The 27009-nt window shown below is 41.0% G+C and overlaps 1 protein-coding gene across 3 annotated transcripts in view; it reads left to right on the forward strand.

Annotated features, from left to right (window-relative positions):
* The window catches only part of XRCC5 (X-ray repair cross complementing 5), a 90625-nt gene that overhangs the window by 45629 nt on the left and 17987 nt on the right, over positions 1 to 27009 (forward strand). For all 3 annotated transcript variants that reach the window (XM_036254546.1, XM_036254545.1, XM_036254547.1), the window contains exons 15-16: positions 4405 to 4498; positions 5872 to 5941. In XM_036254546.1, coding sequence (XP_036110439.1) covers positions 4405 to 4498; positions 5872 to 5941 — 164 coding nt within the window. The remainder of the gene's footprint in view (positions 1 to 4404; positions 4499 to 5871; positions 5942 to 27009) is intronic.

Raw genomic sequence — 27009 nt, forward strand, 5'->3', positions numbered from 1 at the left:
AGGCGTGTTCCAAGACCTTTGCCTGTGTCACATACACGGCTTCAAAACTACAGGCTACCTGTCCATCCTAACGTATTTCCAGGCTGTCCACTGGATGTCTTAAGTGTCTGTCATCACTTCAAGTTTAATATGTCCAGAAATGACTTCGTCATCTTCTTTTCCTTCACACTCCTTTTGAACCCCAGTTCATGCTAATCCTGTTTTAGTGAATGACACCTACTTTCCAGGGAGTCATCACCTTTCTGCTTTCCATATCTGGTTGGTTTACAGGATGTTTTAGATGGACCTCAGATCCAGTCCTTTCGCTTCAGGTTAGTATAGTGGCTAATAGCATCGATTTTGGAATCAGATACATTTGGATCAAACCCAAGCATTTTCCTTCAATAGTGGCTAAAATTGGCAAGTTGCTCTATGTCAAGTGGCCATAACAGATATCCGCCTTTCAGGAGGCTGTGTCGGAGAGTGGTTACTAAGAGTTCAGGACTAGTTGTGAACACCTTCCTAACTGCTTTAGACAAGGTCAGGCCCTTTGGAACCTTGGTTGGCTTGTTTGTAAAAGAACAATAATAATAAGTAACTCTTAGGGTTATTGTGAAGTTTAACTGGGATATTTTAAATATGCTTAGCATAGTAACTAGTATTTGGTAAGCATTAGAAAAAGGTTAACTCTTACTATCATCACCCATTGCCATTGTTTTTATCTAGGCCTCACTTTAGCCTGCTTTACTGAGATAACCCTAATTGATTTCCCTCATTCCAGTCTTATCCCTTTCTAGTCCATTCTGCATTCTGCTCCAAGTGGTTTTTTTTTTTTGTTTGTTTGTTTTTTTAATACTCACTCGAGGACATTTTTTTTTTTTTTTTGCATTTATCTTCAGATAGAGCAGGAAGGAGAGAGGGAAGAAGAGAGAGAAGCATCAATGTGAAAGAGACACATCAAGTGGTTGCCACCCACATGACCCCAACAGGGGCCGGGGACAAACTGCAACCGAGGTACGTGCCCTTAGCAGGAACCGAACCTGGGCTTCTCCAGTCCCCGGGCCAATGCTCTAACCACTGAGCAAACTGGCCAGGGCTCCAAGTGGATTTTAAAGAAACAAATCTGATCACATTACCCCTTTGCTAAAATTCTTTAATGTAATGATTCTTAATCTCTCTCTCTCTGTGTATGTGTGTGTGTGTGTGTGTGTGTGTGTGTGTGAGATAGACCATTTTAATAATCTGCAAAAAACTTTGAACCCTCTCCCCAGGAAAATATCCTAACATACTAAGTTTTGCATATATTTTCAGGGCATTCACACATTTCTTGCGCCATCCTTAAACCCTTGATTTAAAACCTTTGCTTTAATGGCTTTCCATTCCTCTCACCTTAAGATCAAATTCTGTTATACAAGTGAGAAAACTCAGGTAGGCAGAAATAAAAGAAGTATTTATCCATAATCCAGCTACTTAGAAAACCTGTTTCTTTCCTCACAGTTTCTAAGTCTATAATTCAGATGTTTTCTGTCCTCCTCTCTCACTACTTCCCAGTGTGCACCTCGTGGCCCAGCCAGTACAGTTGCTTACCATCCTCACAGGGCTGTGCTGCTTGCCACAGTGTTTTATTGATTGCCTGTTTATATGTTTATCTTATTTATTTCACTGAACCTCTTACAGGTGTGGATTGTACATTAATTTTTGTATATTTAAAGTCTGGAGCCCAGCTTAATGCTGGCACATAGTATTAGGTAATGTTTGGCTAAATAAATGAATTACAAAATGTATACATATTTATAATAGAAAGTGAGAAAAGGAGAAAGAACAAGAAATGACCTGTGGTCCTGACATCCAGATGCAGCAGCCCTTAACATGAGAATATCTGCTGTGATCTCGCATGGATAATTTCCACCTTGCAGGGCTCAGCTCCTTCAGAGAGTTTGGGCACGAGAGGCATCGCCCTTTCCCACTTCAGGTAGACATATGAGCTTAATTTCTGTAGAATTCCTCGTAGCGCTATTAAATGATTTAATCTTGAGAATATTAATCATATTAAATTTTTACTACTATCTGCTCATTTCTGGATCTGACTTCATCTGCCCAATTCTGGAGAACTAGAATATATATCTTCTTATTCTTCTTTCCCTAGAATCTTATCTTGGAAGGTTTAAGAAATTATCTGTGTGATTCAACCTTATATTCTCACAGAACTTAGCATAGTGTTTTGCATGTTTAATGGTTCTCAATATCACTATATAAGTTAATTTCTATTTTTGGAAGAAAATAGGTAAATAGTTGATATACTCATGGTATTTTTATTATTATTTTCCTTTATTGGTTTTAGATAGAGAGGAAGGGACAGGGGGAGGGAGAGAGAGATAGAACACCAATCAGAGTCAACATCAATTGATCACCTCCTGCATGCCCCTTGCTGGGTATTGGGCCCACAACCTGGGCATATGTGCTGACCAGTTATCGAACTGGCGACCTCTTGGTGCATGGGTTGACGCTCAGCCACTGAGCCACACCAGCCGGACACTCATGGTATTTTTATCATAGTGTTTTCTTAAGAATCTGAAGATCAGAGAGGATAGTAAGTTATTAGACTCTAAACTCTGGATATACTAAAATTAATACAAAATCAGTATTTTTTAGAAGGTGTAAGATTCCAGGACTGGGGAGTAGCAAAATCCAGCTCTTTGGTCGCCAAACCATCAGCAGTATCATGTTGCCTGTCTAATGGGAACACCTGGAAAAGTTGAACTGAAATTCAGGCTGTTAGTTTTTTTGAATGAACTCAAATTCTGATGGAATTTTATACTTCCTTGGGTTTATGCATTTACCTCTATTTTTGCCATCAAGGCTTTGTGTGCTTATTTTCTGTTCTATTTGAAGGAAAGAGCCCAAGATAATTCACCCCTTTTAATGATTCCTGGTTCTCATTCTTCTGTCTTCTGCATTTCCTTGCTTCTCAAAGGCAAAAAGGCAAGTGGCAAATGGAGAAGATGTCAAGTAATAAAACTTTTAATTTATGTTTTTGTAAGGCTCTGATTACTATAGTCTTTCATCCAGCTGAAAGGAGATTTGTTATTATTGAAAAATAGCATTGATTAAGGCAGTTTTTTATGCCTTATTCTTTGCTTTATTTTTAGGATAACCTCTTCTTCATGCCTCATTGTTTGAAGGTTGGGCTTTTGAACAAAAACACATCACATTCAGAAATACTAGATCTTTGTAATTTCCCTTCTCATTCAGCCATTTCTTGACAGCTGCCTTTACCCCAGATTGATTATCTGTCTGGGAGGAAAATCTTCATATCGTGGTGTTCAGTAGCTTACAGGAGATTATGGACAGAGCCTTTGGATTTTATTTTCTTCTTTGCAATTAAGTTGACCTCCTCCTGACTTTAAGACAGGCTGTTAAAGCCAGAATGTTATTTGAAGCAAGATGTTTGATATAGCCCTGGCCAGTTTGGCTCAGCAGTTAGAGCATTGGCCCTCCCACCAAAGAGTCGTGGGTTTGATTCCAGTCAAGGGCACATACCTTGGTTGTGATTTGGTCCCCAGCCCTGGTTGGGGTCGTGTGAGAGACAACTAATCGGTGTGTCTCTCTCACATCAATGTCTATCTGTCTGTCTGTTTCTCTCTTTCTCTCTCTCTTTCTCTCCCTCTTTCTCTCTCTCCTTCTCTCTCTCTCTCTCTCTCTCTCTCTCTCTCTCTCTCTCTCTCTCTCTCTCTCTCCTTCCCACTCTATTTGAAAATAAATGAAAAAATATCCTTGGGTGAGGATTTAAAAAAAAAAAAGATGTTTCATATCCTTCCTTGGGGCCATCTTTGCCTCGCCACACAGAAGCTGTTGGTCTCCGTTAGCATATTGTCCAAAAGAGAATTAGGTTTATAAAAGAACAAATTAAAAGTTTCTTTTGAAAGTAGATTTTATAGCCTGACTTCTCTAAGAGTAAGCTCTTGCATATTTAATCAATGACTATCTAATAAGCTTTGAAACTGTGACAGGAGTTTTCTAAAGCTCTCACTACGTGGTGGAGAACATGGGTTATCAGACACAGTGGTCTTCTGTGCACACCGAAAACGAATAGCTATCAATTCTGAGACAGAAACCAGCAAATACTGTCTGAAGGGCAGTGGGCTTCTTACTGAAATGTTCAGTGTCCATCACCTGGGCTTAGTTTCTCCTCTGCGAGGGCTTTGCAATGCAGCTGCTCACTGGGGTCTCTGCCGCCGGGAAGCAGCCAGGCTGCTCCAGCCAGGCGGCAGAGCGCTGAGCAGGCACAGGGCACTCTTTGTAAGGGAGGATCGCATGGGCTGTTTATTTTTGACACTTGAAAAATAAAGTTTTCACATCAGTAGTTCTGGTTTTTGTATTGTTTGTTCTGTTTTAAAGAAAAACAAACATTTATTTCTTTTCCAGGCATGAGGAGGGACCCACCTCTAAAAAACTCAAGACTGAGGAAGGGGAAGCTCACTTTAGTCTCTCCAGCCTGGCTGAAGGCGTGGTCACCAAGGTAAGCAGAACTTTTCCAGCGTGCTCTCCCCCTTGCAGGAAGGCTGGAGCCGGGGAGACTGCATCGACATATAAGCCATTGCAGGCGCATCCCATACTTCTTCCTTCAAGTAATTACTGTCAGTTAATTGCCTATAGAATTATCTTTATGATACACAGTGCAGAGAGTACTCTGTAATACACAGAGCATGGGACATTGCAGTGGGGGAGTACTTTTTGTAGAGATTATTTTGTTGGCTTCATTTTACAGTTCTCTGATTAGTCAGATGATAGGATCAGTGGCGTTGATGATACGAGTCTGTCTCCAAGTGGAACAAAATCTGAGTGTGACTCTTCTTTCTAATATACAACTTCAGAGCAGGTTTCACAAGTTTAGGGTTTCTCCAAACCAAGTATCCATTGGCACCTGAGAGCTTCTTTATTTAATGGGAAGGTTTTTGGAACTTGAACATATAGCCTTATTTTAAGTGGCATTATTTTGAATCAGTGCAACTTAAAAATTGTCACTTACTGTCCCAGTACACAGGGAAGGACAGTTAGCACTAGGCATGCCTTTTCCCTACCTCAAAAAGAAGTGCTCTCAGAAAAACTGAATTCTTAAATATGATTTGGGTTTTATTTCAATGATTCATAGTGAAGGAAAAAAGTTATGACTTTCTTTGTTCTGAAACTTTAGTTCATTTTGTGCCAAAGTTTACCAGCCATAATAGAAGCCCATTGCCCTGTGATCTGAATGATACGCTCTATTTAGGTTGGGGCTGGAAGATTAAAGACTTAAGATCGCAAAGTGCCCTGTAGTGTGGCAGAGATTTGCATCTTTGAAATTAGCATGGCAGTAAACCTTGACACATGCCCTGCCTTCACTCTTGGGGGATATCTTCAGTTTGGGCGTGTTTATGTATTCTACCACAACTTCAGTGCCAAAGGGTCAGCAGCAGGCCCCCCCAAAAAGGGCAGTTCAGTGAATCAAGCATCAGGCTGTTGTTTCTCATGTCGTCTTAGTAGGACAGATATATTTGGAACTGACCCCACACTGCAGAATCCTCCCCTTCCTAATTGATTGGGTGTCAGGATGCACAGTCTGCCACATAAAGCCTTCCTGCTGGGCTGGCTGGTGGCTTGGTAGTAATACTTCTGACCCCTCTGGGAAGAAGTCAGCTCGCATAAAGGGAGTTAAGTGAAAGTTCAGAGGCAGCTGTATCTGCCAGCTTTGAACAGAACCCTGGAAATGAAAATGAATAGAAAAGGCCTTCCCTTTGTCTTTGGTTGTACTTTGTAAGAGGACACTTGCTATGTTAAGCCATCTTGTGTTGCCTGAGGTGCAGCCAGAAAGAGGAGTGATCTGCAGGGTTATTTTCTGTGGGTGTATTCTAGGTTGGAAGTGTGAATCCTGCTGAAAACTTCCGCGTCCTAGTGCGGCAGAAGAATGCCAGCTTCGAGGAAGGTGAGTGGGTGCCACTGGCTCTGCCTTGGAGGGACGGTATTTAACTAGGTTAATGGGCTTAACATCTAGATCAGGAAGGGTAGCCTTTTGTTATAATGCTGTACGTAGTGGTTTTCTTTTCTTGTGGGTCTTTGTGTTGTGCCTTATTAGCGAGCTCACTGAGACAACATTATGAGCACACGAGGATCAACTCGGCACACGTCTGCCCAAACAAAGGACTGATTGTTAAGGAAATAGGGCCAGAACCTTGGAGCTTTTAGTTCTGCTTTGCCGAAGTTCTTTGGGTTACTGTAGTGAGCTCGGAATAGAACATTTTTGTGTCCTATCTTCCTGTTTTCTGAGACACACATTCTTGTTCTAGGCCTAAGGGTTTGAGCCGCTTTACCACCCAGAAAGATCTTGCTGCTGCCCCTTGATTTGAGCCTTCTGAAATTGACTACATTCTCACATTTTTCTTACCAGATATAACCTAGAATTTCATTTAGGCTTGGGCTAATATTAAAATGGCTGGCAGGAACGGATAGAGGGTCTGGGACTGACATTCATACACTCAATTGTGTTCAGATTCCTGTTCATTCACCCTTTAAAGAGTGGCAGCTGGCCCGTGTAATCCTGTGGCTTTGTGTACACAGCAGTGTTCGTCATTGCTGCCCAGGGCCAGCCCTGCCTGAGCTGCCCTCCTTGTGAGTGTTCCTGTGTGCACAGAGCTTTCTCTTCCAACTTCTTGGCACTTTAGGGGGAGAAATGACTCCTAAATGCCTAGAACATTACACCATTTCAGTTTAATCATCTGTGGTGCCAGGCATAGGTCTAGGGTACCTTACTACTTTGAGTTTGAGAATCCTAGCAAGTTGCTGGGACGTTCTGTGCTGTTGCCCAAAGGCAGACGTAACGCATTCGGCCTCAGAGAGAGCATATAATCCACCAGGCCAAACCCTGTTGGCAGCAACACCAAAAGCCACACCTGTGAGAATTTTCCTGAGGAAGCCCAGCTCTGTCACCATGGTAATGTGCATTCTTTTAGATGGGGTATGTATGTTTTGTGTTTTGAGATCAGAGAAGATTCTGTGTTTTTGATGAAAGACGATGGCCTTAGCTTTTTTTTTTTTATCCTCACCCGAGGACATTTTTTCTATTTTTTGTTCAGATAGAGTGGGAAGGAAAGAGAGGAAGAGAGAGAGAAACATCGACGGGAAAGGGACACAATGAGTGGCTGCCACCCACATGACCAACCAGGGCCGGGGACAAATGCAACCGAGGTACGTGCCCTTAGCAGTAACCGAACCGGGGTCTCTCTGGACCACAGGCCGACACTCTAACCGCTGAGCCAAACCGGCCAGGGCCTTAGCTTTTGACTGATTATATTTTGTCAGTGAACTTTGGCCCAAGTCAAGGGTCCTCCCTTTGGAAGTGAGTGGTCTCCCTGGGTGGTGCAGGTGTGGTCTCTTCAGGGACTGAGTCCAGCCCCGGCACCACGGTAAGGTAGCCCCAGTCAGTGCACTCACTGGATTATGTTTCGTCTCAGTTACCTACCCACAGACAATCCCACAGCCACGTGAGCAGGGGGGAAAGGTGAGGGCTTGAACACCCGGTGCCAGGATTTTCCGAAAATTCTTCAATTGCTTTAATTGGGAAATTGCTTTAATAAGTGCTCAGGGTAGAAAGAGGGTGTTTGTCCCAGGCTTGGCTGTTGGTCATTGCTGGGTTCAGAAGAGGGCAGAGCTACAGTATCACAGAAGTAGAAAAACTGGACATGAGTCAGGAGAGGAGGGGGTGAGGAGAAAGGTGCGAAAGAGGGAGAGGAAGTGAAGGAATTTAGGTAAGGGCACAGCGCTCTGGAATACGTGCCCAACCCCTGACCGCAGATGCTCAGTGACAGGAGCCGGAACGCTTGGCCTGAGTGCTCAGGAGGCGGGTTTGGGGTCTAATTAGTTGAGGCAGAGCAGAGAAAGCACCTCAGGCATGGGAGGCGGAGCCTGAAGGGGTGGTGGGAAAGTAAAGCCTTAGGATTTTCACATGTCTCCCCCAGGCCATGGGATTGGGCATTTGAAGCAGATGTGTGAAAATAACATCTGTCTGAATTTATAGGTTTCCACTGAGTATGAAATATGTAAAGTAACTTAAATGTACCTGGTGTGTCAAAAACAAGTTCTCTGAGGAACTTAAAAGCCAGAAAAGATGGCTATTTGGAGACAAACAAAAGGATGGAATGTAGCTTTTAATAATATAAGATGATTCTTCCGTGGACCCTGTTTCTGCCGCACAGATTGTAGGTTCTGTATTAATTCGGCTTCTGAGTAGTGACAGGTGGCAGGGCTCCTTCCCCCAGACTGGATCCACAGGAGCATGGTGGGCTTAAAAACAACCCTGTCGCCCTGGCCGGTTTGGCTCAGCAGTTAGAGCGTCGGCCTGCGGTCTGGAGAGACCTGGGTTCGGTTCCCGCTAAGGGCACGTACTTCGGTTGCAGTTTGTCCCCGGCCCTGGTTGGTCGTGCGGGTGGCAGCCACTCGATGTGTCCCTTCACGTCGATGTTTCTCTCTCTCTCTCTCTCTCTCTCTCTCTCTCTCTCTCTCTCTCTCTTCCTCTCTCTCCCTCCCACTCTATCTGTACAAAAAATGGAAAAATGTCCTCGGGTCAGGATTTAAAAAAAAAAAAAAACAACCCTGTCAAGGAAACCTCCTGAGTAGAAATGGTATGGACGCCTATCCGGAGTCCGACATTTAACATTGGATTGATGTACGAGTGAGGAGTAAAGTGCGCGTATCCATTCGATTAGAGGTGTCACTGTGCTCTGTGCTGTTGAAGCGTCTCATTTTCTCTCATTTCTCTTTCCTCTCGCTGTTTGGATCACATCTCCTCCTCAGGTTTTTTGCCTTTGTTCTCCAGCTTTCTTTGTTCTTATTCATCAAACAACATCTTTTCCATTCTAAAGGGTATTTCCTAAAATTTACTTCTGCAAGACCTTCCAACTAGGTAGAATATGGTATAATTAGTAATAAAACTATATCCTTCATCAAAGCCAAATAGATGTGTTTGTTTTTTTTTTCAGTTCCCATTTGTACAGAAGTTTACATATATTATATAACTTTCTACCATTGAATCAAGCCCTAAATTGTGGTTTCTCAGGAGTTGGGATCTAAGAGAAATTTCCTGTGTTTTCTTTTTTTATAGGGCCCTGATTTATGTAATCTTGGGTATGAATTATGTAACCTATCATAGCTCTTTCCAGATAAAAATAAGATGAAAATTTGGCCTTTATCTGTTGTTCTGCATAGAGATGGTAAGTTAAAAACAAAACGAAAACTAAGTCTGTCACATACCTCGAACATCTTGAAGGATACTAAACACAAATACTACCTAAACTTTTAAACATCTTATCTCCATAAAAGTTTTGTTTTGTTTAACAGTTTGACACACTTTCTTAGTCCTTTCCCAAAATAGCAGTGATGCATCTAGTCATCAGAGACAACATACAAGATGACAGATTCTAGCGATTTAGTCTGTACTTTATATTTTTATTAAACATCTTACTTATTCCTCACCGGATTTCTTTCTTGGCTTGCTTAGTTTTACATTGTTAAAGCCCAGAACAAAATGCTCCAGGCTTATTTTATGTCTCATTTATCAATGATAAGTAATTTCATTCAAAAACAAAGATCAGCTTATTTGGAATTATAAAGGATGCTCTCTGAAAGGGTGCATCATTATTTGACGTGGTGGTTATGTATCAGTGACCCTCAGTGTCTTGTCACATCTTCCACGTGGGTGGACTAAGTCCCAGAGCAGTTGTGATGACTTTCCACAAGTCATTGCTCAAGTGTGGGAAACTCTGGGTCAGGTTCCAGAGGCCAGTTCTTGGCCTCTTGTGGCTCCATCATCTTCATTGTTGCTTCAGTACATCTCACTAGATGGCGCAACGCCACCCTGAAGTTTGCATTTTCATATAATGAAACTCATCAACCCAATCATTAAAATGAAATCACTGAAATAAGGACAAAAAGAAAAAAGACACGACATAGAAACCAACGACCATCATACATAACCACTTTAAAGTGTTTTCAGTAACTCTCTCTATGCATTACTCAGCTTCTAAAATCCTTTCAAGCTTTTGTCAACCTATGGATCAGCATATGTCTGATAATAGGGTATGGCTCTTACAAAATACAGCCTGGCTGTCTTGGTGGGAAAGAGAGCCAACTGGTAACATGAACACAACAGCCCGTTTACTGTAGTTATGTTCTCAGTGAACACTGAGTTTCCTCCTGAGAGCGTTAGAGGAAGTCTCTCTGTGCCGTACAACAGTGTTCCTGTTTTCTCCTAGTGGTTTGTTTTCTCATCCCAGGTGGTAAAGTTGCTTGCCTTCAACCTGCTGAGCATTTTTTCCCCTTGTTATGTTAAACATGGAAAGGATATTTTCCCCTCTGGATGAATATGTGGAACTCCTATGAACGCTCTCCCTGAGTTCGAACAACTAGAAAAGCACAGAATCCATGCCAGCCTGCTTTTAACTTAGTGACTGGTGGCTTGCACTGATGACCCACACCAGCACTGCAACAAGGCAAGTGCTCACAGTTGGCTCTGGTTGCAACGCAAAATTAATGATGGGTGCTTAGGATAGAAAGCCTGTTAATCCAACCTGCTTCTGGAGCTCACCCTTGCAGTGAGTGGTGCTAACGAGTGATTTACGAAGCAGAGAGCCGCTGAAGTAAATCTCTTACGGTTCTTTCTCTACCTCCTATAAATTCTACAGTTCTTCCCTGCATGGTAGATCATTGTCAGCCAGGGCGTTGCCCTTGGTTCTCCTGGAATTGGGCTGTCTTTGAGACTGCTTCTTAAGCCCAGCTGGTTGAAAAAGGAAAGGGATTTCAGATTGTGCTGATGTGCAAACTGCTTTAATCAGCAGCTTAAAGTGACTGCTTGTGGCAAACAACAGAAGCTCTTAACCAATTAAAATGCTTAGAGATAGCTGTTTGGCTTTTGTTAAAATAGTCACTAATCAGCTGAAATGTGTTAAGAAAAGCCTAGAAACATCTTGGAGTCCCACTTTAATACAATAAAAGTGTTTTGGTCCTCCCTTTTAAAATTGCAAGCCCAAGGCAAAAAAATACGCTGACATAAAAGAAGTGGCAAGTATAATTTGACATAGTTTGTCCTGTCTGTTATTCATGTGTACATAAAACTTTAAGAACTGGCTAGCTTGTTTCCTTCACCAGAAAGGAGAAGGGAGTTTGGTCAGATATAGAACACAGTCTTAGAAGGGCTTGAGAATACATAGTATCAGCATAGTTGTCTTTGGACATAGGAAAAAGGTTAACTTTTACTTACTTTTTATTTTATTTTGTTTGCAGTTTCTTATGGACAGTTGGAGGAAATTCTTTAGTTAATAGTTATGATTAAAGGACCGTCTATAGACTGAACCCCACCCCCATTTATTTATTTTTAATTATTTTTTTCTTTATTGATATTAGAGAGAGGAAGAGAAAGGGAGAGAGATAGAAGCATCAATGAGAGAGAACATCGATTGGCCGCCTCCTGCACACCCCCTACTGGGGATCAGGCCCACAACCCTGGCATGTGCCCTGACCAGGAATCAAACTGGCAACCTCTTGGAGCACGGGTCGGGTCGGTGCTCAACCACTGAGCCACACTGGCTGGGCCACCCCCCACCATTTATATGTTAAGGCCCTATCCCCTAATGTGATTGTATTTGGAGGTGGGGTCTTTGGGAGTTTATTAGGTTTAGATGAAGTCATGAGAATGAAACCCTCACAATGGGTTTAGTGCCCTTACAAGAAGAGATACCAGAGTTTGTGCTCTCTCTTCTCTCTTCTCTCTTCTCTCTCTGAAATCTGAGAATACGGTAAGAAGGTGACTGTAAACCAGGAAGAGCGCCCTCACCAAAACCTGGCCATGCTGGCACCAGCCTGGAGAACTGCGAGAACATACATCTCCATTGCTGAAGCCACATAGTCCATAGTATTTGGTTATGGGGCCTGACCTGACTAATGCAGGTGTATTTTATCTCCTCTGTCCGGGTAAATTACTTAAACCCTGTAGTTTATGTCTGTGTGTCTTTCATTGAGCTGCAAACATAACACTCAAGTAGTCGTGTTAGAGTCAGGAGCCATATTGCAGATGAGGACTACCATTCGATAATTCTGTGACATGCATCTCCCACAGACACCAGAGAGGACAGCCCCTGACTCAGAGGGAAGCAGGGTGTCCCCAGCCTCGATTCTTGTATTCTCATATTCATGAATTTAAATGAGAGACTCTAGATAATATTTGCATTACATTGTGTTTAGTGAATTTATTAAAAAATTAAAGCATGCACATTTATTGAAGAAGCAAGATGAGCAAATCTGTACATCTGGTTTATGAAGCACAGACGGGCTCTCAGCAAGTCTGAAGAGTGGGGTAGGCGGTTTCTGCCTTATATACCCTTCTGTCTATAAATTGGTTATTTTTAATTCCTTGGCTAAATATCCTGGTACAGATTAACTGTGAAGGTCTACCCTTTTCTTTGTTATGGCTTTTCCACAATTTATGAGAAGCACCAGGCAAATTAAAAATCCGAACTGCTGCCCTGGCCAGTTTTGCTCAGTGTTTAGAGCATGAGCCTGTGTACCAAAGGGTTACAGGTTCGATTCCCAATGAAGGGGCACACCTGGGTTGCAGGTTCTATCCTTACCCCAGTCAGGGTCATGCAGGAGGCAGCCAATTGATGTGTCTCTCTCACATCTATGTTTCTCTCTCTCCCTCCCTCACCCCTTCCACTCTCTCTAAAAAGCAGTGGAAAAATATCCTTGGGTGAGGATTAAAAAAAAAATCCCAATTTCAGGCTTTCTGTTAAACAGTGGGATGAGATAAATATTCCCCTCCTCCCTGCTGTTTTAACAGCTTCAGGATGATTTGCACTAGTCTCTGATTCCTCCTCCTCCTCCTCCCCTCCCTTCCCCCTCCTCTCTCCATCCTTTTGGAAAAAGGAGAGCTTTTAACCCTTTGCTCTCAAGATAAGACCCTGTTACAAGTGGCCTGAAAAGCTTTTTGGCTTTAATTTCCCTGCCTTCGTGTCCCTATTCCATTTGCCCCGGAATTTTTCTAGCTTTTCATTGTCCCAAAACAATTCCCTTGCCCTTGTAATCTTACAGTGTTTTTTAGGGCCTTGAAGATAAGATTTACTATTTGAACCTTAGTGTTTATTCTGAAGTAGAAACATCCAGTGTCTTCCTTCTGTCTGTGGTAAATCTCCACAAATCTCTTAGTTAAATAGCTCTTATTTATTGCCATATTTTATAGTTTATTGAAATATAATTTTCAACTAGAAAATGTACTCATTCTAAATGTAATTCAGTGATTGTAAATGTATAGAGTTGTACAATCACCACCATAGTCCAATTAAAGAACTTTTCCCTCACCCTAAAAAGTTACCCATGACCATTTATATAGTCAGTTATTTTTCTCCTAATACCACCTCAAGAACCACTTTCAATTTCTATAGATTTGCCTTTTCTGGAAATTTCACATACATGGAATCATTCAATATTCAGTCTTTTGCATCTGGGTTTTTTCACTTAGTACAGTGTTTTTGAAGTTTGTCCATGTTGTAGCATGTATCAAGAATTGATTTATTTTTATTGCTGAATCATGCTCAATTTTATGAATATACCACATTTTATTTATCCATTCACCAATTGATTTATATTTGGATTGTTTTCAGTTTTTAGCTGTTACAAATAATGCTTCTGTGAATATTTTTCCACAAATCTTTAGGTGTTTTCATTTTTCTTGGGTAAGAGTGGAATTGCTGGGCCATATGGAAGGTTTATGTTTAACTTTTTAAGAAATAGCCATTCTTTTTAAAAGCATAGCCAGTCTTTTCAGTTACAACTGTTCTATTGGCAGTGTATTGGTATCTTGATGTGGTTTTAATTTGCAGTTTTTTAAAGACTAACAATGCTGACCATTTTTCATGTGTTTATTAGCCATTCATATATCTTCTTTGGTGAAATGTCTATTAAAATATTTTGCCCTTTTTTTGCCCATAATTTAATTGGGATTGTCTTATTGAGATGTCAGGAATTCTGTATACATTCTGGATGAAGTATTTTAGAGATATATGATTTGCAAATTTTTTTACAATCTGTGGTTTGTCTTTTTAATGGTGTCTTTTGATGTTTCCTAATTTTTAAAAAATATATTTTTATTGATTTTTCAGAGAGAGAGGAAGGGGGAGAGAGAAACATTGATGTGAGAAAGAAGCATCAATTGGCTGCCTCCTGCACGGCTGCAATTGGGAATTGAGCCCACACCCCGGGCATGTGCCCTGACTGGGAATCGAACTGGGACCTCTCAGTACATGGGACAAGCTCAACCCACTGAGCCACAGCAGCTGAGCGACGTTTCCTAATTTTGATTATCTAGTTTTATAAATTTTTCTTTATTGGACTAACATTTTGTTGTCGTGTATAAGAAATCTTTGCCTAACCCAAGTCACAAAGATTTTCTCCTCTGTTTTTTCTAAAAGTTTTAGGTCTGTAATCCAGTTTTAGTTCATATTTGTAAATGGGTATCAGGTGATTACCTCTATTTGTTGTTTTTCATTGGGGTAACCCAATTGCCTCAGCACCATGTGTTGAAAAGACTGTCCTTTCTTCATCAGATTGCCTTGGCACCTTGTTGAAAATCAGTTAACTATAAATGTAAGAGTTTATTTCTGTACTTTCTAATTCTGTTACACTGGTCTGTGGCTTCCCTTTGATAATACATTGATTTGATTACTTTTGCTTTATAATAAGTTTTGAAATGCTATAGTATATCTTTCAGTTTTGTTCTTTTCTAAAATCGTTTGGCTAATCTAGACCCTTTGCAAAAGCCCACTGGGATTTTTATAGGGATTGCACTGAGTATATGGCATAATGAAAGGGGAGTAGACATCTGTTAGTTTTTTAAAAAAAATTTTTTTCTTTATTGATTTTTAGAGAGAGAGGAAGGGAGAGGGAGAGAGAGATAGAAATATCAATGAGAGAGAACATTGGCCACCCTCTGCATGCCCCCCACTGGGGATTTGGCCTAGAACCTGGGCATGTGCCCTGACTGGGAATCAAACCGGTGACCTCTTGGTGCATGGGTCGATGCCCAACCACTGAGCCACACCAGCTGGGCGGGAGTAGACATCTTAACATGAATTTTCTAATCCATGAACATGGAATATTTATTTATTTATTTAGGTCTTATTTATTTTCTTGTTATAGAGTTTTGTACTTTTTTATTATACAAGTCTTTCACTTCTTTTGTTAAAGTTTTGCCAAGAATTTTATTCTTTTAATGCAATTGTGAATAGGGTTTTTTGAAGTTACTTTTTGAATGATTTGTTTCTAGTATATAGAAATACTGCTTTTTGTATATTGATCTTATTTCTTGCATCCTTATTAAACTTATTTATTAGTTCTAGTTGCTTTATATATATTCCTTAGGATTTTCTACATGCAGGATCATGTTTTATACAAATAATGACAGTTTTACTTCTTTCTTTCTATCTTGTATACCTTTAATTTCTTTTTCTTGATTGTACTGGCTGGAACATCCAGTACAATGTTGACTAAAAGTAATGAGAGTGAATATCCTTGTTCCTGGTCTTAGGGGGAAAGCTTTTAGTCTTTCATTATTAGTATGATGTTAATTGGAAGTTTTTCTCAGATTTACTTTATCAGCTTAAAGAAGTCTCCCATTCCAAATTGGTTGAGAGTTTTTATTGTGAATAGATGTTGAGTTTTGTCAGATACATTTTCTACATCTATGAGATGATTGTGTGGGTTTGATTCTTCTATTAATATGCTATATTATATTCATTGATTTTTCATTTGGTAAACCAGCCTTGCATGAAGGAATAAATTCCAGTCAGTCATTGTGTATAAGCTCTTTTGTATGTTCTTGAATTTGTTTTGCTGATATTTTGTTAGGATTTTTGTGTATATGTTCGTGAGGGATACTTTTCTGTAGCTTTTATGATGTCTTCGGCTTTGATACCAGGGAAATACAGGTCTCATAGACTGAGTTAAATGTATTCTTTCCTCATTTTCAGGATTAGTATTATTTCTTTTTAAAATATTTTATTGGCCCTGGCCGGTTTGGCTCAGCGGTTAGAGCATCGGCCTGCGGTCCGGAGAGACCCGGGTTCGGTTCCCGCTAAGGGCACGTACTTTGGTTGCAGTTTGTCCCTGGCCCTGGTTGGTCGTGCGGTGGCAGCCACTCGATGTGTCCCTTTCACATCGATGTTTCTCTCTCTCTGTCTCTTCCTCTCTCTCCCTCCCACTCTATCTGTACAAAAAATGGAAAAATGTCCTCGGGTGAGGATAAAAAAAATAAATAAATAAATAAAATATTTTATTGAATTTGCTAGTAAAACCTTCCAGGCATGGTTTCTTTGTGGGAAGCTGTTAAATAGTAGTTCAGTTATTTTACTTATAGATTTGGTCAGACTTCCTATTTCTGCTTCAGTCAGTTGTATTAATGTGCGTCTTCATAAAACTTGTCTATTTCATCTAAGTTGTCTAATTTGTTGGCATAATACTGTTTATATTTATTCCCTTATAATATTTTTAAGTACTGTGAGTTGATAGTGATGTCCTCTCTTTTATTTTTGATTTTAATAATTTGTATCTTAGTTCTTTAATTGGTCAAAGTAAATGTTTATAATGTTAATAAGAAAAATTTAACTGAGTAAATTTGAAGATCTAATTGGCTTTATTAATCAAGTCATGAATCCAGTGACATCTCATTATCTAGCAAGCAGAGAGATACTCCTAGAGATTATATAACATAGGCTTTTATAGAAAGGAGGGTGGGACAAGGAAAGTCATCAGAAAGAAAAAAAGTTCATTAGATGAAGGTAAGAGTTCAGTTAACAATGGCTTTTCTTTGGCTGAGCCATGGTGTTTCCATTGGCTGGGCTTGTTGCTGGGCCAAAGGAAAAGCTTCCTCCTGCTGGAGTAGTCGAGTAGCTGTACTTCCTGTTTGGGAGTTCAAGGTAGTGTCTTCCTGTAGGAGTCTGTAATTGACTCTGAGCTGTAGGGTATGAGAGCTCCCTCTATAGGCCTTCCTGACTCTGTTTTCAGTTGTTTTCCTTATTAACTTTAACAATGAATTTGTTTATCTTTTCTAGAAGATCTTAACTTTTAGTTTTGATTTTTCTCCATTATTCTTTTTAAATTTCATTGATTTCTAATCTGGTCTTTGTTATTCCCTTCCTTTTGTTTGCTTTAGATTTAATTTGGGCTTCTTCTAATTTCTTAAGGTAGAAGCTTAGATTATTGATTTGAAATCTCATCTCTTTTTTGATATAGTTGTTTAAAGCTACACATTTCCCTCTAGCCAGTTCTTTAGCTGCATGCCATAAATTGTGCTATTGTGGTGCATTGTATTTTTATTGAATTCAAATACTTTCTAATTTACTTTGTGATTATTTTTTGACCCTTGGATTATTTTAGAAGTGTGTTGTTAAATTTCCAAACATGGGAGATTTCCCAAATTTCTTTTCGTTACTGATTTTTAATTTAACTCTGTTATGATTGGAAAACATTTTGAGTGATTTCAACTCTCTTAAATTTATTGGGACTTGTTTTATGGCTTAGCATATAGTCTTTTCTGACAAATGTTCCATATGCCCTTTAAAAGAATGTGTATTCTGTTGTTTAGTCGAAGGTTCTGTAAATGTCAGTTAGGTACAAGTCTATATCTTTGTTGATTTTCTGTCTAGTTGTTCTCCATGATGTTTTGAGTATTAAAAGTTACTCGTCTTGAGACTTTGTGGGCTAGGAGACCTTTATAATTTTTGCCTCATCAAGCTGAAGAAAAATCTAGAGACCCAAGTGAATTTCTACAGGGTACCAATAAAGAAAACATTGTCAGCAGGTAATAAAGTGTACTTTAAATAAAGGTCATCAGGTATGGGATTTAAAAAACAAACAAACCTTAGATACATGTATTGCAAAAATGTTTGTTTTAGAATCCTTTTCTTCATGGAAGAAATTTATTTATATTAGTAAATGACAAGCTTGCTTAGTACAGGAAAGATTGTGTAGATTTCAGGAACTTGTTAGAGCACAAGGATGATTAGTTGTGAGTAATGAAAGCTCATTTACATTTTGGTGACAATAGGTATTTTATTTTATTTTTGACAATAGGTATTTTAGCCTAAAGTCGATGTTTATAGATTTAGAAAACTTATAGATTCATTATATCCTCCTTTTATTTGTTTCTTCTTTGGTGCCATTTCTCAAGGTTTGTTTTGTTTGATTCATTATTTACCTAATACACTGAGAAGATACATGGAATAACTAAGGTTGGATTGTCCCATAATTGCTCCCACTTCTAATTACTCCGTAGATGGACTATATGCAGCCAGCAAGACTCATATGTTGGAATTTTAAATGTGTTTAGTTATAGGGAGAGTTTAATCTACAAACCAAAAAACAAAATTTGCCTGCAGAAAATCAGGGTTTAAATCGGTAGACGTTCCTGAGAACAGAGAAATTAAATAATTTCTAAGGTCCTTTTTTATACCACCCTTTAAGTGAATGAGTAATAAACAAAAACAAAAGCAAAAAAATAAGTGATTCAGAAAGAATAAAACCGAAAAGAAAAAAAGATCAATGAGCTAGAGTATTTTGAGCTTCACCATTAGTAAATAAATACCAGCTCATGAAAAATGTCTTTCCATTTAGGACTCACTAGAAATAGAAGCAATTATTTATTGTCTACTTGTATGATAGCCTCTTATATGTTTCAAGATGATTCCATTGCTCTTGTGGCTTTTCCTCATTAAAAAATAAGTATATGCTCATTGGAAAAAAATGAATAGTAATATAATTGTACATAAAGTTAAAAAGGGGAAGTCTCTTCCTTCATTGTCCCCTTCTCTTCCAAACCCTTCTGATACCCACATTCCTTACCTTGCTTTCTTTTTCTTCATAGGAATAACCCTGTTAATCCCTGTTAATGCACTATTTTAGTCAAGATAGTTAACTGTTCTAGGGTATGGTAAATTGGGGTTATAGCCATGGGCAGTGCATTTTGGGAACTCCCCCATTTCCAGTGGGATCAAGCAGTTTGATCTGAAGGAGAAAAAAGCTTATGACAAAATGGAATGGGGCTCAGTCATACTTGGTAAGCAACAATGAAGATGCCCGCGTGCACATAGTCATGACCGTGGTCTCATTCACACACACCTGCACACATCTTACATAGCCCGTTAGTTTGTGTATTTTCCATTTCATAGAGCTTTATTTTAACCATTTTTATCTCTAAAATTAAGGTGAAGGGTGGTGATTTTTTAAAAAAGTCGTAGACTGTCCATTTCCCTTAGTGATAACCTATATTGAATATGCAATGTGTGGGTTTTAATTGAAGGAACACAAAATGCCGTCTTTATTTCATAGGCATTTAGAGGGGTAAACCAGTGAGGCCGAGATCATTCGTTTGTCCATTCAGCAGATGGGTAGCATCTTGCTATGTACTAGTCATTGTGGCAAGACCCAGACAGTGAGTGGGAAAGTCCATGTCAGATGGTGCTAAGCGTTTGCGTTAGTTTCCTGTGTCTGCTGTAACAAAGCACCACAAACAGCCTGGCTTAAAACAACAGACATTTATTTTTTCTCAGTTCTGGAGGCTGGAAGTCCAAAGTCAAGGTGTCAGAACTGAGGAGTCTGAGGGAGAACCTATTCCGTGCCCTCTCTTGGCTCTGGCAGTCCCTAGTGTCCCTTGGCTTGTACATGCATCGCTCCAGTCTCGACCTCTGTCTTTACATGGAGTTCTCGCAGTGCGCCTGTGTTCAGATTCACCTCTTCTTTATAAGGACACCAGTCGTCGTAGATTAGGACCCACCCTTACAGCCTCATCGGAATTCGATTATATCTGCAAGGATCCTGTATTCCAACAAGGTCACATTCTGAGGTTCTGGACAAGACATGAGTCTGAGGAGAACACTATTCAACTCAAGATGGCCCTGTAGAAAAAAATTAAAACAAGATTGTGGGAGAGTGAAGGCTGGGGTGAGACAGGCTTGTGATTTTACATCGAGGACAAAGGAAGACTCACTCTTAGGGTGTCATGAACAGTGAGGAAAATGGAGGAGAGGGACTTGTGGGTATCTCTGGGGAGAGCTTTGCAGACAGGGAGCAGCATGTTCCTCTGAAGCAGAAATACGTTTGGCTTTGTCTAGGAGCCTTAGGGAGGCCAGTTTGGCTGGAGGGAAGAAGATGAGATCAGAGAGGAAGCTGGTACCTTGGAGGGTCTCCTAGACCTTTTGCTTTTACTTTGGGTGAAATGGGACACCACTGAAGAGTTCCGAGTAGAAGTTGGTCTGGCTGACCTATGTTTTATAAGGTGCACTGGCTGCTGTGTTGAGAGCGGGCAGGGTGAGGACACAGGTGAGGTGGAGGCTGCTGTGTTGAGGGCGGGCAGGGTGAGGACACAGGTGAGGTGGAGGCTGCTGTGTTGAGGGCGGGCAGGGTGAGGACACAGGTGAGGTGGAGGCTGCTGTGTTGAGGGCGGGCAGGGTGAGGACACAGGTGAGGTGGAGGCTGCTGTGTTGAGGGCGGGCAGGGTGAGGACACAGGTGAGGTGGAGGCTGCTGTGTTGAGGGCGGGCAGGGTGAGGACACAGGTGAGGTGGAGGCTGCAGTGTTGAGGGCGGGCAGGGTGAGGACACAGGTGAGGTGGAGGCTGCTGTGTTGAGGGCGGGCAGGGTGAGGACACAGGTGAGGTGGAGGCTGCTGTGTTGAGGGCGGGCAGGGTGAGGACACAGGTGAGGTGGAGGCTGCTGTGTTGAGGGCGGGCAGGGTGAGGACACAGGTGAGGTGGAGGCTGCTGTGTTGAGGGCGGGCAGGGTGAGGACAGCAGGTGAGGTGGAGACGGCTGTGACAGTGCAAGTGAGAGCGGGCGTATCGGAGGCGCGTGGTGGGAAGAGGTCAGATTCGCGATACGTTTCAGAAGTAACATTGGCAGGTTTTCGAATGGCTTGAATGTAAAGTGTGAGAGAAAGAAACAAGTCAGTGATGATTTTCAAGTTTTTTGGCCAAGGAATTGCTATTTATTCAGACAGAAAGAACATACTTAATTGGTTATCCAGGTCTAGACTGAGGGAATAAGGTCTGAGTCATAATTGTAAATCTGGGAGAAGTCACCACAGAAGTGCGTTGTAAAGATATGAGACTGGATGAAATCCTTGAGTGGGGGAGGGCTGTGGAGTCTGGGACTCGGGAGGAAGTGGTAACTTAGATGCGCAGGTAGCTCATCCAAGGCAATGACCCAAGGCAGAGTATGGGTACAGATGCAGGTGGTGACCAGTTTGAGGAAGAATTCACAGAGGAGATTGGCATAAACTGAGCCATAAAAGTCTGGATAGGAGAGGGCTCAGAAAAGGATATCCTAAGTGAGCCAGCAGCCTGGTGCTGTGGGTGCTAATAGGACTTTCCCCCAAATAAGGGATTTTTTTTTTTTTTTTTTTTTATCCTCACCCGAGGACATTTTTTCATTTTTTGTTCAGATAGAGTGGGAGGGAGAGAGAGGAAGAGAGACACAGAGAAACATCGACGTAAAGGGACACATCGAGTGGCTGCCACCCGCACGACCAACCAGGGCCGGGGACAAACTGCAACCGAGGTACGTGCCCTTAGCGGGAACCAAACCCGGGTCTCTCTGGACCGCAGGTCGACGCTCCAACCGCTGAGCCAAACCGGCCAGGGCCAAATAAGGGATTTTTGTTGCTACTATTGTTTTGCCTCCTGAGTTTACTGTTGATCATTTCTGTCCACTTTGTACCCATTTCTAATTCTCTTCTAATTTCTAATCATTTTCTAGGTCTATTCCTTTCCATCCTAACTACCACTATTCTGATTCAGGTTTTCATTACGTCACCATTGGACAGTCACAGCATTCTATATTACTTATCCTTGGAGTTGTTCTTGTTCGACTCATCTTATTTGTTGGTATAGATTTAGCTTCTTATAGCACAGATCTGACTATAGGTCAGCCCTTCTTAGTTATTCCCCATGTCTTTAAAATTAATGCCCCTGCCCTGGCCAGTGTGGCTCAGTTGGTTGGGCGTTGTCTTGTGCACTGGGAGGTTGTTGGTTTAATTTTCAGGTTTGGGGCTTGGTCCCAGGGACCGGGAGGGGGGAATGCAGGAAGTGACCAATCGATGTCTCTCTCTCCCTCTCTCTAAAAATTAATAAACTATTCTTAAAATTAATTAACTAATTAAAATTAATGCCCCTTTCCAGGCTTCCCACGATCTGGTCCCAGCCTGCCATTCCAGACCCATTTACAGGTTCCCTTTGCGAACCTTGAACCCATACCACACTGTATTCCTGCTAACACCCTTGTGACACTGGCTTTTCTGCCTCTGAATGTTTGCTCGTGATAGGCCTTCCATTCTTGTTCTCACCCCCAAACCTCATTCTGAATAGATGCTGTGGTCTAAGAGTTAACATGTCCTGGGATACCAATTCCCAGTAGTACCTTTATTGTAGTATGTATGAGTCATTCTCAGAGATGCTGCTGCTAGTCTACTGTCACATAACCTCCATCTGTTAATATGTTCTATGTTTTATATGTTCTATTAGTGTTTTTTTCCTATTGATTTTTAACAAAACAGTGCTTGGGAATAATAACAATTTGAATTTTTAAATTACAGCAGAATTAATTCTCAGGTTCTTTAGATCAATTCATAAATTTTAGCTCCATCAAAGAAGAAGTAGAGAAAAATAACAAGTCTGTATTTCTAGCTTTACAGTACACAACTTTCTCCACAAAACCAGAAAAAGATAGAAGTAAAAATGAAAGGGGGAAAAAAAGAAAGGATCTGAGGGATCCGTAAGGGAAAGGTACTATATAAACATGGCATCATTATTCATCAGTTTTTAGAAAGTTTACCACATTTACCACATGGAATACAGTTGTTTTAAAATTTCTGGTGCTTGATATTTCCTTTAAAGAATGACTAAAATTTTTGAGGCACCCAAAAGCCTTGGGAGCCCCCTCCTGCTCCTCCATCGTCCACAACAGCACATGCCACCGGTGGCCACCTGCTCCTCCTTGCTGGGGAGTCTGGCTCATCACTCACTGTAGCTAATACGTGGATACAGTTCCATTCAATTACCAACTTTAATTGGATCCCACTGCCAGATTGGTCTCCTGCTCCAGAGTGTTTCTTCTTGGCTGCGCTGTTACTATGGCTGCTTGTTTTTTTCTGCTTATTTCCTGCATTAGTTTGATGGCATCCACTCAGGTATGAAACTAGACAGATACTGTAAAATGCTACAGTACCAAATACTGTCATCTTGCATTCTGCCTCCCTCCTACTGCCCATCTGGAATGGGATCAGGTTTAGATGGTAAGGTTCTGAATTTTTCTGTATCACTTTTATTTCAGTCAGTGAGCTTCGCCAAGTTTTAGAATTCCAGGACCTTAGAAAATTGTGGAGACCTTCTTTCTCTGCCCTCTGTATTTCCTGCCTCTACCCCCCTCCCCCACATGCTTTCAAGCATATGGCATAGACATTATGTAAACAAGCTGAGGAAATCACTCTCATTTGATGAGAAGATCTCCCTTTAGTTTCTTTTCTCTCAGCATCATGTCCCAGTTTTGTACTTTAAGTGCATCCCTTTCTGGATTGGGGAAATTAGTTACACTAGAGTGGATTTTCTTTGGTCTTTAGTTAACTGCTATATTCCCTGTAAATATTCAATGATAACCTTCAGGTTTTGTGGGACATGTATAGTGGGTCTTTAATGGCTAAATTGAATGTTTTTAATTTAAAAAAGAAAGAAAAGAAAGATCATAGACTGTCATGGAAACCACTGACCAGGAAACAAAATTTTCCAGCTGACTTGGGAATAGATCTGGTCTTATAGCCAAGTTATTTAAGATGAGAAATATTATTCATCCAGGATAAAAAGGACTTGTCATAATGTTCTCTTACATGAAGTGAGCTTACAACCCACCAGTGGGCTAACTGAATGCCATTTCTCTAGTTTCTCCATTGCTTACACCATCACCTGTTTTCTAGAGTATGCTATGACCAAGAGATCTTCAAATCATCCTTCCTGTTGCTGTAGAGTAGGCCTCACAGCCAGCTCAAATAAAAACAAAAATAAAACAGAGAGAGATCTCATAGTCTGCAGGAATGGATTCTGACTATAAAGACTTTGCATTTACTCTGCTCCTTGTGCCTGGGGTTTTAATTTAACACATCAATGAAAAGGCTGCATTTACCAAGGGGGGAAAACACCCAGCACGACTTAACTTTTATTAGTGCAATTTGTAAGAAATTACTGCATTTAATGAGAAAATCGTTAACCATGAAAAAATGGGCTGTGACTGAACTTGTGGAGTTTAAATGGTGAGGTTTTAATTGAGTTTTTTAGTTATTGGTAAGAAAAAATAATAATAAAACAACCAGGGCTGTATCTGTACAGCTGTGGTGGTCAGCACTTCATGCACCTCAGCTCAATTTCCTGTGCCACTGGTCATGCGTAGTGTTGCAGCGGGGGGGGGGGGGGGGGGGGGGGGGGGGGGGGGTGCTCCTCTGTGTGGTGCCGCCCATTTTCTGTTCTTCCGAGGGAGACAGGCAGCTTCCGTCCGCCAAGTAAGGAAGCCGGCTGGAGTCTAGCAGAGTGATGTGTGGAGGGAGGAAGGACAAGCAGGGAAGCAGGGAAAGAGCAGAGAGCGGGACAGAGCTGTGTCTACGTCACAGTCCTGCTGCTTAAACTGCCCGCCTGGTGGCTCAGCAGATTGGAGGGAGCATCGTCCCATGCGCCAAGGGTTGCGGGTTCCGTTCCCGGTCAGGGCACATGCCTACGCTGAGGGTTCCATCTCTGAATGGGGTATGTTTGGGAGGCAACTGATCGATATTTCTTTCACGTCGATGTCTCTCTGTCCGCCTTCCTGTCCTTCTAGAAATCAATAAAAACATGCTCAGATGAGGATTAAAAAAACAAGATAACATTTGAATATCCTTTTCAGTTTCAAAAAACGCATACTTTTTTCTTAGTTCTCAGTTTCTTTTGTTACCACCCAGTGATTTCTTTTTCCCCATTAAGACTGTTTCATTCAAGACCACAAAACTAAAAGCAAAAATACCTGACCAAGGAGCACAAACATTCAGGGCAAATTCTTCCTGGGATCTTAGATCTGAACTCTTTTGGAAATCGAAGCAGACAGGATATTTAAGAAGTAAATAAGCATATCTTTTGTCACTTAGAGGAAAAATGTTTAGGATACCTTTTTTTTTTTTTGTACTTAAATTTTTAGCAGAAATAATACATTTGACTTCCAAAAGGACACGAACACCGTGGGAAGAGTTCAGTCAGTTTCAGTTCCTCTGGTTTATCATCCCCGTCCACCCAAGGTGTGGTACTCTTTGCTGTGTTTCATGCTGTTAAACCTGAAGCAAAGGGAAAATGTATGTACCTCTAAAGATGTTTCAAGTAGAAGTGAAATCATATTTTTTACATAACTGTTTTTGTATACAGTTTTTTAAAACGTTTCAATGGCTGGGGAAAGCTTTAAATATGTTTGTGAACCTTTTCAACAATTTCTTGAATTTCATTGTATGCTACCCCACTGGAAAGAAAGAAAAAAATCTATACATTTTATCTTCCCTTATTATTTAAAGAATACCTTGTTAATTTGTATCTCCTGGAAATACCCAGTACATAAAATGGGGCATCTACCTCTATGAGTTTGTAATAACACGTTGTGCCCCTGGATCCACTCCTCACCTTTCCCTGTGCACTGAGTCGGGGGGGGGGGGGGGGCGAGCAGGTTGCATTTCTCAGGCTTCCACACCTACTGGGTTCCTACTAGGTTCCACCAATGGAAGACCCTGGTGGGAGATTGGTGGGAAGTAAGGAGGGAAGGAGGAGCCCAGCATATTTCTCTTTCACTCTTTCGTGTTGGACAGCGTCTTCAGTCCTCTTCAGTTCACGGTTTTGGCTCCTACTGGACCAGGCCCCTGAGCCCTAGGTACACTTCCCCTCCTCCCCCTCCTCTCTTCTCCTCCCCTCCCCTCCCCTTCACATTAACCTAAGGGCTTCTTGCTGTTCCTAATCTCTGAGTAGCAGCACCTTCTCAGTTGGCATTACAGCTCTTCATCACCTGTGTAACAATTGCCTGCATTAAATTTCCTGGGTTAAATATTAAGTGATTGCTATTCTTCTTGTTGGGCCCTGACTGATGTACACACAGCCTATAACCACAATAGCCAGTTTGAATCCTATAGTAAGGAGACATGAGGAAGCCTGTTGGTAATTCATTTCTGTTTTAGTTGCCTATATTAAAAGAAACTCATTTTCTTATCAGGCAAATGTTTCTTGCAAGTTTCTGACTTAAAACAGTGATTGTAATTTACATATAAATTTAATTACTGGCAGATTAGACTACTTGCTTAATTTTATTTGCTGATAATATTTTTTTTAATTCTCTTACTGACTGACCTGACCAGATACTTACTTGATTTAGGTGCTTGATTTTTATTGTCTCTTTTTCATTTTGTTTTATAAAGATGTCATTGTAATTGGCTATGTAAATCTGTTCTTAAGATTTAAAAATGATTTAACTGATGACATCTGCAAAATGTGCACCTCTTCAACAAGCAAGATCCACGCGAGGCATTGAGATAGTGAGAAGGGTTACATTGGGAGACATCGTGAATGATGCCTGGGCTCAGCAAAATCATTTGAAATGGCTTTTCAGTCCTTTATGTGCAGCGTGTGACAAATGAGCGAGCCCACTGCTTCTGCAGCTCTGTCTGACGGAGGGAAGAAACCGCAATAAATGACTTCCTTTCACATATTAGAAACATCCTGGCAGAGGACAGAGGTGATAAGTGAATGCAAAGTCAGAAGCCAACAAGCACATGGCCCCGGGTGTTTTGGCCCTTGTGACTGTGTGGCAGAAAGAGAGCTGATTCAGTTTATGGGCCTTTGGATAGTGTTAAACGTTTTCTCTAGAGAGAGAGAGAACATACATTTCAGATTAAACAAGAAAACTGCCATTTTCCTCTTA

The sequence above is a fragment of the Molossus molossus genome, unplaced genomic scaffold, assembly GCF_014108415.1.
Source record: "Molossus molossus isolate mMolMol1 unplaced genomic scaffold, mMolMol1.p scaffold_m16_p_11, whole genome shotgun sequence".
In the NCBI taxonomy this organism is placed as follows: Eukaryota; Metazoa; Chordata; class Mammalia; order Chiroptera; family Molossidae; genus Molossus; species Molossus molossus.